Source organism: Rhodnius prolixus, unplaced genomic scaffold (genome assembly GCF_049639745.1).
Source record: "Rhodnius prolixus isolate KJV_2025 unplaced genomic scaffold, Rpr scaffold_8, whole genome shotgun sequence".
Classification (NCBI taxonomy): Eukaryota; Metazoa; Arthropoda; class Insecta; order Hemiptera; family Reduviidae; genus Rhodnius; species Rhodnius prolixus.
The window spans coordinates 12,000,575-12,015,049 of record NW_027411593.1 but is presented as its reverse complement, the minus strand read 5'-3'; the positions used below and the strand labels follow the sequence as shown (position 1 = coordinate 12,015,049).

Here is a 14,475-nt window from a genome sequence, read left to right as displayed (position 1 = left end):
CCCTTTAAATGAGAGAAATGCGAATATTTACGTGCAAGTTCATAATTCCCAAATACATAATCGTAATTAGCAATTTACTTTTACAGAAATAAAGACAACCAAAAATTATTAACATGTTACGAACTAAATCTACCTACTTATGACCGTTGAAACATTTTTCAACTTTTTAAAATTACATGCGTACACTTAAAATGCATCCACTATCAACTGTCTCGAAAACATGTCAATTTAATAAACACTTTTAATCACTTCAACTCGTAATTAAAAATAAAAGTATACACTAAAAATGTTGCTTACCTGCAAGAAGTCCTTAAACGTAATAATGATGCAAAAACAAGTTTTCTAATCTCCTAGGAAGTTATCGCTTAATGCAAATAGATAATACAATTAGTTTTCTAAGGTATGTAAAGTATTCACTGACTTAGTTACAGTAGCATCAACTAAAAACTATCAATAATAAATAAAAAAACATCAAATTATGAGGTAAACAGTGAATTTTAAACATGGTAAGTTTAATTTACTTTACTTCAATTTCTAATTTATTCTTTGATTTAAATATTGCAAATACAGAGAAGCTACAGAATTCACAAACGATTGATCATAGTATTTTCATAATATTTTCAATCAAATTAAAACCTTTCAAGGGGAACATTTAATTCATCTGATAAAAAGTTTTATCTATTCAAGGTAATGTACTAATAAAAGTAAAGCTTACCTGAAAAACAGCCCAATAAGATAGTTTCGTTTGATTTCCCTGGAATGATGAAATGGATTGCGAAACACCTCAACTTTTGTGGATGCTGGATTTAAAGGATGGTCCTAAAGAACGACGAATGAAAACATTATTATTAACAATAATAAAAATTACATTAAAATTCAATAAATTATTTATACCTATTCAATCCTAAGTTAATAACAACATTCAATATTGTAATTATAATTATTAATTATATAGTTTGTATTGTAGCAACAATGCCTCAACGAATAAACTAATTAAACTTGTCCAAGAATTGAAATTTTTTCTCCTTGAAAAGTAAGTCTTTTTCAAACAACTAAACCATTTCTCATTCAATAACTCATTAAACTTGGGTTACAATAGCAGAAGACAACACGCCCTATCTGCCTATTTGAGATACTTGACTTAATTATTGCAAAAAGTTCAATTTTGAAGAAGTAAAAAGACCAATGACATTATTAAAACTGTCCGGTAGGGCAGTTGTATCATTAAAATTATTTATTCTAACTTCTTTATTCTGAATGTGCAATCTGTGCAGCACATCCAGTTTTTTTTTTTTAAAAAAAACGTAAATGTAAGTTCATGTACCTTCTGCATAGTTTGAATTTAGACAAATCATTTCACTTACTAGATATCTAAACTATTACTGTATACTTTATTATTTATCTCTAGATAATACGACATAATATCATAACTGAGAAACAAAATGCTGAAAGCTGAAAACATGTACTTACTGTTGCTGTTGGAGTTAAAATACTATATGTTACACTGGATAAAATGTCATCAACCCAGCCATTTCTTTGAATTGATCTAGTTCAGAATTACAATTAGAATGTCGAAAGAACGCTGAGAACAAAAATAAAAATATATAATCTATTATTTATACAATTGTTTTCATTGTAATTTACAAATATTTTTTTTAAAAAAAAACAATTTTCAATAAGTTATAATTCAAACTACTGGTGCAAACCTTGCAAAATCCAAGGTCTATAATTCTTAGACGTTATTAAACTTTACATTATTAATTCAAATTTCATTGAGATTACTCCTCCCTTTAAATGAGAGAAATGTGAATATTTACGTAGAAGTTCATAATTCCCAAATACATAATCGTAATTAGCAATTTACTTTTACAGAAATAAAGACAACCAAAAATTATTAACATGTTACGAACTAAATCTACCTACTTATGACCGTTGAAACATTTTTCAACTTTTTAAAATTACATGCGTACACTTATAATGCATCTACTATCAACTGTCTCGGAAACATGTCAATTTCATAAACACTTTTAATCACATCAACTCGTAATCAATAAAAGTATACACAAAAAATGTTGCTTACCTGCAAGAAGTCCTTAACGCAGTAATGATGCAAAAACAAGTTTTTTAATTTCCTAAGAAGTTATCGCTTAATGCAAATAGATAATACAATCAGTTTTCTAAGGTATGTCAAGTTCTCACTGACTTAGTTACAGCAGCATCAACTAGAAAACTAATAATCATAAATATGAAAACTTCAAATTATGAGGTAAACAGTGAATTTTAAACATGGAAATTGTTTTTAGAGGAAAACTTCTTTTTAAAATACTAACGATATAAAATGTTTATTAACGTGGGTGTAGAACATTTAATAAATAAAGCAAATTATTACTATTGCAACATCATAAAGTGAATATTTGGACAAAACCGAATAAACTTTTTACCAAACTGGCTTACCAGATAGTTGTTTGGTTAGGAGGTATTTTATAAGTGTCAAAGTATATGTTCATGCTACCTAGCGGTAATCACTGGAACTAGTTCCTATGTAATTACATCTTCCTAGTTCAAGCTATTGCCGCTAGATAGCATTGACATGACCGACTATTTTTTTCTACTCCTCTTTAAAGTAAGAACAGAATGTATAGAATTTCTCATAAGGTTGCCCAAATTCTTTAATTTAATTTAATTTACTTCAATTTCTAATTTATTCTTTGATTTAAATAGAGCAAATACAGAGAAGCTACAGAATTCACAAACGATTGAACATAGTATTTTTCAATCAAATTAATATCTTTCAAGGGGAAAATTTAATTCATCTGATAAAAAGTTTTATCTATTCAAGGTAATGTACTAATAAAAGTAAAGCTTACCTGAAAAACAGCCCAATAAGATAGTTTGGTTTGATTTCCCTGGAATGATGAAATGGATTGCGAAACACCTCAACTTTTGTGGATGCTGGATTTAAAGGATGGTCCTAAAGAACGACGAATGAAAACATTATTATTAACAATAATAAAAATTACATTAAAATTCAGTAAATTATTTATACCTATTCAATCCTAAGTTAATAACAACATTCAATATTGTAATTATAATTATTAATTATATAGTTTGTATTGTAGCAACAATGCCTCAACGAATAAACGAATTAAACTTGTCCAAGAATTGAAATAATTTCTCCTTGAAAAGTAAGTCTTTTTCAAACAACTAAACCATTTCTCATTCAATAACTCATTAAACATGGGTTACAATGGCAGAAGACAACACGCCCTATCTGCCTATTTGAGATACTTGACTTAATTATTGCAAAAAGTTCAGTTTTGAAGAAGTAAAGAGACCAATCAAATTATATAATTAATATTTTGAATGTACAATCAGTACAACACTAATGTTTGACTTAATAATTCACTTCAGTAAACCATTTGATCACTAAAAAGCTCTAAGATGATAGAGAATCATTAAAAGTGTAAGCACTTTTTTTTTTTTTTTTTTTTAAAAAAAACGTAAATCTAAGTTCATGTTCCTACTGGATAGTTTCAATTTTGGCAAATCATTGCACTTACTAGGTATCTAATCTATTGCTGTAAAATTTATTATTTATCTTTAGATAATACGACATAATATCTTAACTGAGAAACAACACGCTGTAAGCTGAAAACATCTAACTTATGTGGCTGTAGGAGTTAAAATGTGTTACACTGGATAAAATGTCAACCCAGCCATTTGTTTGAATTGAACTAGTTCAGAATTACCACATTCTAATAGTTCTAGGACTATTATTAAACTTTACATTATTAATTTAAAATTCATGGAGATTACTCTTCCCTTTAAATGAGAGAAATGTGAATATTTAGATACGTGGAAGTTCATAATTCCCAAATACATAATCGTAATTAGCAATTTACTTTTACAGAAATAAAGACAACCAAAAATTATTAACATGTTACGAACTAAATCTACCTACTTATGACCGTTGAAACATTTTTCAACTTTTTAAAATTACATGCCTACACTTAAAATGCATCTACTATCCACTGTCTAGGAAACATGTCAATTTCATAAACACTTTTAATCACATTAACTCGTAATCAAAAATAAAAGTATACACAAAAAATGTTGCTTACCTGCAAGAAGTCCTTAACGCAGTAATGATGCAAAAACAAGTTTTTTAATTTCCTAAGAAGTTATCGCTTAATGCAAATAGATAATACAATCAGTTTTCTAAGGTATGTCAAGTTCTCACTGACTTAGTTACAGCAGCATCAACTAGAAAACTAATAATCATAAATATGAAAACTTCAAATTATGAGGTAAACAGTGAATTTTAAACATGGAAATTTTTTAGAGGAAAACTTCTTTTTAAAATACTAACGATATAAAATGTTTATTAACGTGGGTGTAGAACATTTAATAGATAAAGCAAATTATTACTGTTGCAACATCATAAAGAGAATATTTGGACAAAACCGAATAAACTTTTTATCCCACTGGCTTACCAGACAGTTGTTAGGTTAGGAGGTTTACTATAAGTGTCAAAGTATATGTTCATGCTACCTAGCGGTAATCACTGGAACTAGTTCCTAAGTAATTACATCTTTTTAGTTCAAGCTATTGCCGCTAGATAGCATAGGCATGATCTTAATACGTCTATTTTTTCTTTCTATTCCTAATTTTTAATTAAAGTAAGAACAGAATGCATAGAATTTGTAATAAGGCTGCCCACTTTCTTTAATTTAAATATAAGGACTTCAATTTCTGATTTATTCTTTGATTTAAGCAGAGCAAATACCAAAAAATATATTTATAAATTCCACTCTCTTCACAAGCTATGTACATATAATAGAACTAACCAATCTTATAAACTATTTTAATAATTATGGGACAATAATATTGGTACAACAAGCGAGGAAAATTCTTAATAAATATCCGTAAGATGGGTTGATATTTCACCATTTACAAGTAACGTAACTAAACTTTCCAGAAGTAAATCAATAAAAACCAACGATTTTTTTAAGAAATTGAAGATGTGGAGTAAAAGGTTGTCGACAAATCTAACTTTGTTCCTTAGCCTTGCTAATCCATTGTATCCATCAATCAACAGTGTAAGGGTTGGCCGCCCTTGACGCGTGCGTTTTGAGGAAACGGGAAGTGGTCACTCCAATTACAACTCCAGAGAATTACAGTTTTTGGCTACAGAATTTATTTAAATAAAAAAACCCACAAACAAATTAACTACAAATGACCAAATTGAATTATACCCAATGATTCATCCCTCACTTATTACTTAATCAAACCCAACTGAATATTATCATACAATTATATATCTAACATCGCCTCTAACCTGTTCCAATAAGTACCTCAACACATCATTAAGTTAAAATTTCCTTCATACACATACAAGTAATCAATTCAGTCCTCGCAACCGCTGAGTCGGCCACTCTGGGGGGTCAACAATTACCGCAATTAAAGTTCTACTGGGCTACAACTTACCAGCCACCAGGACCATTCAGCCGACGAACCGCTTCAACAGCATGGGTCCTCTTTACCTCTGAACCAACTGAGCTACTCCGCAAGACTGCTGACTCCTCCGCAAGACCACTGGCTCCTCTGCTAGACAACTGGCTCCTCCGCTTTTCCCAAACTAATTTTTTTTGTTTTTTCAGCTCTTGAAGCAGAGCTCTTAAAAAAAACTAGAATAACTGCAAACGGATTACTTAAACAAAACAGCATTTACAACGAAATTAAAATATACTCCAGGTTACCAAATAATAACCAGAAATGAATTTAGTTTAGTGCATGCACTAAGTATACACCAACGAATTCTGGTGGGAGCATTCACAAATTTCTCTCGTCACAACTTAGGTATTTATTAAATTTTCTTTAAATATACTATTTTTACTAAAAAAAATAGTGTGAAGTAATACCTCAATATTTATTATACATGTTAAGTATTAAAATGATATGAATCCATAAAATCGGGAAAACAGGATTTCGCTAGATAATGGATAAAAGGGATATGGAAGTCATTAGGAATGGAAGTCATTGGAATTAGAATGCGAACCGAAGAGAATTTACTATTATCCTAAAGATTTTTGATTAGGGAGACTGAATTCACAGACGATTGGAAAAGTAGTACCCCATGTTTTTTGTCGTAAATACAGATTGCTCCACAAGCACAGCTATAGCAGTCTCTTATTGATTATAGAGTTTTTAGCGTCTGCCTAAAAGGCTTAAAAGAAGTTAAATGCAGAGTTTGGTTCCTTTCTTTTGGTCTAGTGTGAGAGATCGAAGTGAATCTTTAGTCGAGAAACAGTTGTGTGAAGGAGTGGGAGAATTTAGTGGACTCACGAGAATTTTTTGTATTAGTGATAAAATGTTTAAAAATTGCCAAATTACAAACCTACTTAAAAGAACAGAATCGAGCGACACCTCATTCATGAAGATTGGTTTACGCGCTTAGGAGCTATGTTGTTTACAAAAGAGTTAACAAGACAAATTTTTGGAAGAGCCGTTTTTGCAACTTTTTTCTCGAAATCTAAGTTGTTGTACGTTTATACTTGCAAACGAGGATATGCTCTGTATTTTATAAGTTTGCGAATTTAATCTTTAATAGAATAAATATGGCCAAAGTTGGGTATTTTTAATTAAACGTTACGGTTTTTCGTGTATATTCTGGCGATCAACGTTTAGAATAATTGTTAAATAATAGTTTGATAGTTCACAAAATTCAATACTTAGTTTCACCTCTAAGTGTATGTTAAGCGACTTAACTTTTGGACTAATGACTACTTTTATAATTAATTACAAAAATATTCTAAATTTCTGGTTTTGTTTTAGCATTCACATTTTATCATTTAGCCAAAATACAACTTTAAACTGGATGCATAATTTAACATTTTTTATGCCATCATATTACAGATCTATTTAAGTGTGTAATTACTGAATAAATTAACTTTCAGTTTGAAGCATTATTATTTTTCTCCCATTTTCCTTTGTTCGCAGTTTTTATTAAGTTTCCTTGTTTGTAATAGTTGCAAATTTGTACAATTGGATACAAATCTTTTGTAATATTTACTGCTGCAAACCGTAAAATGTTTGCAGGAACTTTCAGCAGGAATAAAAGTGAAAATAATTGAAGTAACTGTGGCGGGAACAATTAAATTAAAAAAAAAACTTTCTTTTTACGATACAAATGGAAAGAATTAAATTAGATGAACTAAAATTTTTCATTAAGTAATATTAATTTAAACGTATGAAATATTAAATAAGACTACCTGAATAACAGATCCATATGTAGAAATAGGACGATTGCGAATCACCTCATGTTAACGGTCTTACAGTTAGAAGAAAGAGGAACTGTTTAACTTTATCATCTCAAGTGAAAGCTGAGCTTAAAAGGGCTGCATGTTGCAATAAGTATTAAACTAAGTAAACGTTGTTGAAACAATTCTAGGTAGTTTACATGTACACTATAAAGAAATTTTTTACAACTTAAGCTTTTTATTCATCAATAAATTCGAATTGAATCTTTAAAAATACTTGTTTCCGCATGGTTATTTTCCGATATTCTTGTACAAAACACTAATTAAAGATTGTGGAGAATTATATACACAAATAAATATAAAATATTAAAAAAGATTAACAATCAAGTAGATGGGTCTCTCACAAAAAACCTCAAAACCAATAGGAGAAAAAACGCGTTTTACACTTTAAAACTGTCGTTTTAATGAATGTGAATAAAGTAAACATTAGCTCAATTTACAGTTAAAAAATAATAGTTTGATAGTTCAAAAAATTTAATACTTAGTTTCATCACTTTGCAAATGTTTTGTTTTTAATTGTTGAAGATAATTAATACTGATTTATCTTTGCACGCAAATGATTTAGTTTAATCTAAATCTAACAACATTCGTAGCATTTAATGACAGGGTGGTCGTGGTCATACACTACGAGAGTATCAGGTAGGTAATGCATTGTTATACCTCTGTTGCCAACTAAATCAACACTAAATTGTCGTATCACAAAAAAAGTTTACAAATTAAAAAACCTTGTATTTTGAAGAATCGAGATTGCGTTAATCGAATACATATTTTTTGTAGTTACAGAAAAAATGATGGTAATGCCTCACATATTAGGGACTTTGTAAAAAACACAGTAAGTTTTATAAATTTGTTTATTTTTCCACTGCTTTTAAATACTTATTAATGTAAATGTATTATCGATTTTTTAACATGATTAGCTCAAAAGAGTTTAAGGTTACACTAAAGACTAAAACTTCTATTGTTTGCTTTATGTAAGTGTTATATGCTTTGACTGAAGTATCAAGGTTAACATTAAAGTTTATTTGATTACTTCTTACTATATTGATAAAAGTATAATAGAATGTCTGAATCAGATGATGACACACCTACCTTGTCAATGGGAACATTTTTGGCATTGCAGGAATTTTATGCAGAACAAGAAAAACAGGATTTACAGTTGCAAGAAATTTTACATACTGGAAAGGATCACAATAATTTTGAAGAAGATTGGGTAAATAGAAATATTTTTGCTGCACAAATAGAAAAGTTTACTTGCTGCATTTACATCAGTGTGTATGGCATAATGAATGCTAAACTTGCATATGTTTCCAGCAATTAAGTCAATTTTGGTATGATGATAGTACAGTCAACATACTTACGGAAGAAATATGTAATGTTGCAGGAGGAAACGCGAAAATAGCGTTAATTTCATGTCCCACATTATATAAGGAAGTAAAGAAGAAGTGTGAATCATGTGAAGGTAAGAATTTATGCTAACGTTGTTTTCTTTTAGAGCTTAATATGTGGTTATTTTGGTCTTCGGCTTACCACCTGGAAACCTAATTTTACACAGACATCTTATCACTGTTTAACATGCAGGAAATAAATATAAGTTATTCATTTTTTTACTTTATTGTTTGAATCCAGTCGCTTTGTTTGAATATGACAACCGATTCGCTGTATACGGAGCAGATTTTCATTTTTACGATTATAAGCATCCATTAGATGTACCACGAAGATTTGCAAACTATTTTGACCTAGTTGTGGCAGATCCTCCTTTTTTATCGGAAGAATGTTTAACCAAGACAGCCATCACAATAAAATTCCTTACGAAAGATAAAATCATATTATGTACAGGTAAGTTACTTTGTCTTTTTTTTTTTTTTTTTTCATATAGTTGAAGTGTAGGACATTATTACATATTAATTTCTTCCTAGCAGAAATTGCAAATTTTCAAATGTGTTTATTCTAATAAGTGAAATTATTTTCTTTTTAAATTAAAATAATATAGAGTCGAATTATTTACCTTACTCTGATATTGATGTGTTGTGTAAAAAAGAGCAACCGTTTATAGAAACAAATATTTTACTTTCTATGAATTTATTGTTAATATTCAGAATATATAGTCGTGTGTTTGATAATGCTGTCGTTTCGATTATGTTGTCATTTTTTGGATTCTACGCGTTGCTTTTCTAGATTAGAAATAAAAAGAAATGGAATGGGATGGAGCTAAATCTTGGTTAGAGTTAGAGAAAAAACATTCAGTGTCATTCAGGTTCATCAATTTTTTCTATAGTCCTTCTGAAAGTTTTTCTTTAAACATCCAAGTTCAGAGAAAAAAATGTGTTCAATTTATCAAGAGCGAACCCATGATTATGTAATTCTTCCTAGTTCTAAATTACCATATCTTCCCTTTTGTACCAACGGAAATGCTTCTTGATGGTATTTCATCATTGGCCTTCAGTCTCAGGATTTTCCCAGTAAACCCATTACCGTTTCAAATAGATTTTAAAAGTGACCAATCTATTAGGAGGTACTAATAATGAATCTAAGTGAATGTCATTGAGCCATGGCGTAAACAACTTATTTAAATATTTTATTAAACATGTCGAATTTCGTTCCAAGAAAAGAATATTTGCGTGTAATTTTATTGTGCTATTTTATTCAGAAAAAATATGCAGCTGAAGCACACCGAATTCTTGTTGAGACTTTGGAGACTGTCCGAAACAACGTGCGGAGATTAGTATAGGCGTTTTTAAAATAATGATTTTGGTCTTGATGTTAAAGAACGCTCTGTCGCACCGAAAGAGTATGAAGGCTGAAGAATTGGAGGTATTACATAATGAAGACTTATGTAAGAAGGTAGCTGAACTTGCAGAATCATTAAAAGTTGATCACACAACAGTTTCAAAACGTTTGAAAGCATTAGGAATTATTCAAAAGCGAGGACACTGGGTGTCATACGAGTTGAAGCCGTGAGACGTCGAAAGGCGTATTCACGTTTGAACAGCTACTACCCCGGCAGAAAAGGTTTTTTTTGCATCGAATTGTTGTGAGTGGCTATGAAAAATTGATACAATACGATAACCCTGAGCGTAGAAGATTGTGGGGTAAGCCTGGCCACGCATCAACTTCTTCGATAAAGTAGAAAGGTTCAATGATTTTGCTCTGCATTTGGTGGGAAACCGGGCGATCGATATCAGTTACAATTAGTGCGTTTGAACCGGAATTGAAAGAAAAGCGGCCGCTTCACCCTCCCGCCTTATTCACCTGACATAGCTCCTGATAACTACTTGTTCCGCTCGATGGCACATGGCCTGGCTAAACAGCGCTTCCATTCTTATGAAGATGCTAAAAAATGGGTCGCCTCTTGGGTTTCCTCAAAAGAAGTGTGTTTTTCCGAAGTGGAGCTCAAATGCTGCCAGAAAGATGGGAAAAAGTTGTGGCTAGCGATGGACAATATTTTCAATAAAATGTTTTTCATAAATGTTAAAAATAAAGCATTAATTTTCGCACACAAAAAACAGCATAACTTATTCAAAATCCCTTTATATTTTTTTTTTTTATAAGAATTCACTGAAAAAAGTATGCTGCTATTGTTGAAGTCAATCTAGGGATCCAAGTCAGGAGGACGTGCAGGATTTTCTTGATCGGATTTGACTCAATATCTTTCCACAAAAGGGTTTCATTGAGGATATTTTTTTCATTTAATTTCACTCAGATACAAACCTTTTTTACAGAATTTCTAAACTCACTTTTGAAATGTCTATTTGAAGTGAAAGTCATAATTAATGAGGAAACACTGTACAGTATCTAAAGATTCGTATAATATCGTGTTTTTGAAATAATTCTCTTTTTTCCGCTTTATAATCTTTCCTGCAGCTATATCTCATGTATAAAGAAAATAGGGAATTTTATTTTTAACAAATATTGCATTTTTACTCAGAGTATGTTTTTTTCAGGCACAGTAATGGAAGATTTAATCCAGCGTCTGTTACATTTGAACAAGACTAGTTTCAAGCCACAGCATAAGAATAATTTGGCAAATGAATTTGCTTGCTATATAAATTTTGAAGGAGAACAATTTTAAAATTAAATGATTAGCATTACCTCTTTTCTCCGGTAACTAAGTAAATCATGCGTCTTTTATGGTTAATGATATCAAGCTGAACTATTTAACTAATGATTTGCTTTCAGAATTTTGAACACATAGTCTTCAAAACAGTAATGACAAAATAATGAAAATTTGACTGTTCGGACTTCCGGCATCTTTTGTGTAAGATGCGGCTTAAGTGAAAACTTGTCTAATCTATTAATAGCCATTACACTTAAAATATTGTATAATATAGTTTAAAATATAGTAAGCTGGTTTCTAAGATTGATGCTGTAAGAATGAATACAGATTACGGAAACGAAAACATTGCATATACTGAAAAAATCTAAGTTTAAAAAGTATGAAGTGTATAGCGTTTTGTTATAGCTGTGACACGAAGTAACAGTACAAGGTTTATGGTCTTGTTTTGTCTTTTTGCTTTACTCATACCCCTATTTTTATTTTATTTTACTTCAAATTAATCACGACAGTTAGTGATTTAAGGCAGTCCTGAGATGCAGGACAGTATTGTCTAATTGGAATAATTTCAGAACCTAGTTAATTTAAAATGGATCTGTGGAACCTTGTACCGGGTGACAGCTTCTAAAAGGAGCTGTTATTTACTGAGTGCATGCCGTAAAACTATAAACACTACACCGAGGAGTCCTTATTTCGCGTTTAGCTAATTTTTAATTGTTATAAAAAATGTTTAGTAGTTAAGTATGTATTTCTACTTACGACACCTAATTGGTAGTTAAGCCTTGCCTAAAAATGTAGGCGATTACATTACAAAACCATGTTCAATATGTCTAATAAGGAAAGGAATTAGCTATGAGGTTAGCATACTGGACTCCCACGCGGAGGTCCAGGGTTCGAATCCAGCAGCTAACCCTTAGATTTTCTCTTCCTAGGAGCTTCTTACAGCTCACTGTCCGGTGATGGACAGTGTTGTCTGTAACGAGAGAACACTGTCCGGAGGCCGGTAGTGCACTGGAAAAAGCTCCGGGCGCTAATAACCTCAGCTGTTAATGCGCCAAAAAAAAAAAATTAAATAAAATAAAAAAAAATAGGTCTACTGCAGATTTGAGTCCTAGGTTGTAGTATCACCAGCTAGAGAGGGTGTAAAAGAATTCATTCAAAAATGCTCTTTTAAAGTCAATTACGGATTTACTTACGTACATTAGGTGCTAACAAATAAGAGACCTTGGTTTGCTGACTAAAGGGGGAGAAGTTCAGTAAAACTACCTTGTCAAACCGCCCAAGGCAATTAACTTTATTAAGGGATGTCCCATAATTGCCTTTTGAACCTGCATGAGAGCATTGCATTTGCATAATATACCTTGAGTCATTACCTGGCGCTGGCTAAATGCCATATGTTACTGCTTCAGATTCACACACTTTATTACTAAGTAATTACGCGCATTTGACGCCGCGATTGCCGAGATGGAAGTGAGGCCCGCAACGCTAAAATGTATTGTGGTGCTTGGTTGGATTCCCAGTACAGGCTTTGGATTTTATCTAATGGTTATGTCATCCGTCCATGACACTTAATTTATTTTTTTTAAAAAAGGCAGAACATTACTTTATTAATTTACTTAATATTACTATCATTAATATTTCTCAAAGGAAGAAAACATCTTTGAAGGTCTTTTTTGATCATTATAGTTTCTCTCAATGCTGCTAGAAAATTGACAAAAACGATTATTTTTCAAAAACAGTAACCTTTAAGTAAAACTATTTTAGAATCGTCATGGTCTATAGCGAGACCATAAGAGGTAAGCATCCAGTGAGATCGTGGGCTGTAGGAAATGGCGATGCCTATGCTGAATCAATGGTCCCGTAGTTTAGTCATGACCCTCCTCAGGGAGTAAATTTACTGTGGATACTCTATTTGGTATTTTCTAGCAGCTGTTTGATTACCTAATCTTACAAGTTAATTTATAAATCCAGGATCTCACGGAAAGGTAGAAATCTTATTTATGACCAGCACACACTTTAGGAATTGTACAAGTAAGATAGAGGAAGAAGGTCGCCAATAGCTTCAGAGTAACTCATTTAGAAAAGTTAGCCTTTCTTCTTCTGAACTAAAAATTATTGTAACCATTTGTAAAACATTAAAAGAAATTTAATAAGTAAATTTTTGAGATTTGTTTACTTTTCCCCGATTTCATGATAAAATATTAGTTTACTTAAATCTATGGTTCTTTTAAGAATTTTTTCAAAATCACAGATTTTGAGGAAGTATTCTTCTTATAAACAGGACATCATACTTCCTTCCAGAATATTAATTTTATTGAAAAGAATATTGGCCTCAAGAATTACTTTAATAAAAAAATCTACTGTAGGAAAATTAAAATTCTGTTAGTTAATGCGTTTTGGAACTTTAAACCTAATTCTGTCGAAGTCGCATAAGTATTAGACAAAAAACTAAGTTATTCGTTCTTAAAAAATCGGAAATCTTACCAAATCTTTATTTCGGCAGAACTTCACCTGCGATAGTATTATTAAATGTAAACCTTCTCGTTATGTGACTGAATAAAAATTTAAAAAGGGAAAATCTATTTTATTAGAAATGTTCGTTCTGATGAGTTGATAATAAAAAAACTGCTTTTCATAACTTAGAGCTCAAAAATACATTTTGTTTTAGTTTATGAATAAAGTAAACTTAAAGAAATAGCTACTTATGTTGTGGATCCAGAATAAATAAAGATAATGTCAACAGAGTATATTGGAAGTCGTTTCTGAAACCATAATACATGCAGAAGTGCTCATGGGAAAATACATACGAATACAAACTACATATCATAATAGTATGTACCACATTTAATCTCCTTTTTGAATTCTCAAGCCAAATAAACTTAAACCAAGTCAGAATATACATTAATATTTTTAAAGAACAAAATTTACCCGTTCTAATTAATGCGGAACTAAAACAAACCTCTAAGCTGCTGCAATAAAAGATTTCAACTGGTTACATTTGATGCCAATGCACTCTATATCAGAAACTTAACGTTACTACACTAATTTTACATAATACCTCAAACGTTTAGATTAAAAAAGAAAAAATCCAAGAATTTTTACTTG

The 14,475-nt window shown here is 30.8% G+C and overlaps 1 protein-coding gene and 2 long non-coding RNA genes across 19 annotated transcripts in view; 1 reads left to right on the top strand and 2 right to left on the bottom strand.

The window, feature by feature from the left end:
* LOC141450889 (uncharacterized) overlaps positions 1-7,976 on the bottom strand; it is a 500,259-nt gene extending 492,283 nt beyond the window's left edge. Inside the window, exons 1-7 of one of the 15 annotated variants that reach the window (XR_012456407.1) lie at positions 7,272-7,976; positions 5,488-5,710; positions 4,122-4,271; positions 2,868-2,971; positions 2,081-2,230; positions 716-819; positions 298-447 (exon numbers count right to left, since the gene is read on the bottom strand). This is a non-coding gene — a long non-coding RNA (uncharacterized lncRNA). The other 14 variants (XR_012456408.1, XR_012456405.1, XR_012456410.1 and 11 more) reach the window with 14 other exon arrangements.
* A 16-nt stretch (positions 7,977-7,992) lies between these two features.
* On the top strand, positions 7,993-11,816 carry LOC141450886 (EEF1A lysine methyltransferase 1). Of its 3 annotated transcripts, none has more exons than XM_074121780.1 (6): positions 7,993-8,151; positions 8,393-8,529; positions 8,631-8,778; positions 8,946-9,155; positions 11,261-11,420; positions 11,496-11,816. In XM_074121780.1, the coding sequence occupies exons 2-5, from the start codon at positions 8,416-8,418 to the stop codon at positions 11,386-11,388; spliced, it is 600 nt and encodes a 199-aa protein (XP_073977881.1). In that variant the 5' UTR covers positions 7,993-8,151; positions 8,393-8,415; the 3' UTR covers positions 11,389-11,420; positions 11,496-11,816. The 3 variants fall into 3 exon arrangements, with proteins under 3 accessions (XP_073977881.1, XP_073977880.1, XP_073977879.1); XM_074121779.1 differs by lacking the exon at positions 7,993-8,151 and adding an exon at positions 8,237-8,290; XM_074121778.1 differs by lacking the exon at positions 7,993-8,151 and having other exon boundaries at positions 8,297-8,529.
* A 2,284-nt stretch (positions 11,817-14,100) lies between these two features.
* On the bottom strand, positions 14,101-14,426 carry LOC141450896 (uncharacterized). The gene is made up of 2 exons (XR_012456426.1): positions 14,210-14,426; positions 14,101-14,132 (listed from the first exon to the last, which is right to left on the bottom strand). It is a non-coding gene; the product is annotated as an uncharacterized lncRNA (long non-coding RNA).
* Between the last annotated feature and the right edge of the window lie 49 nt (positions 14,427-14,475).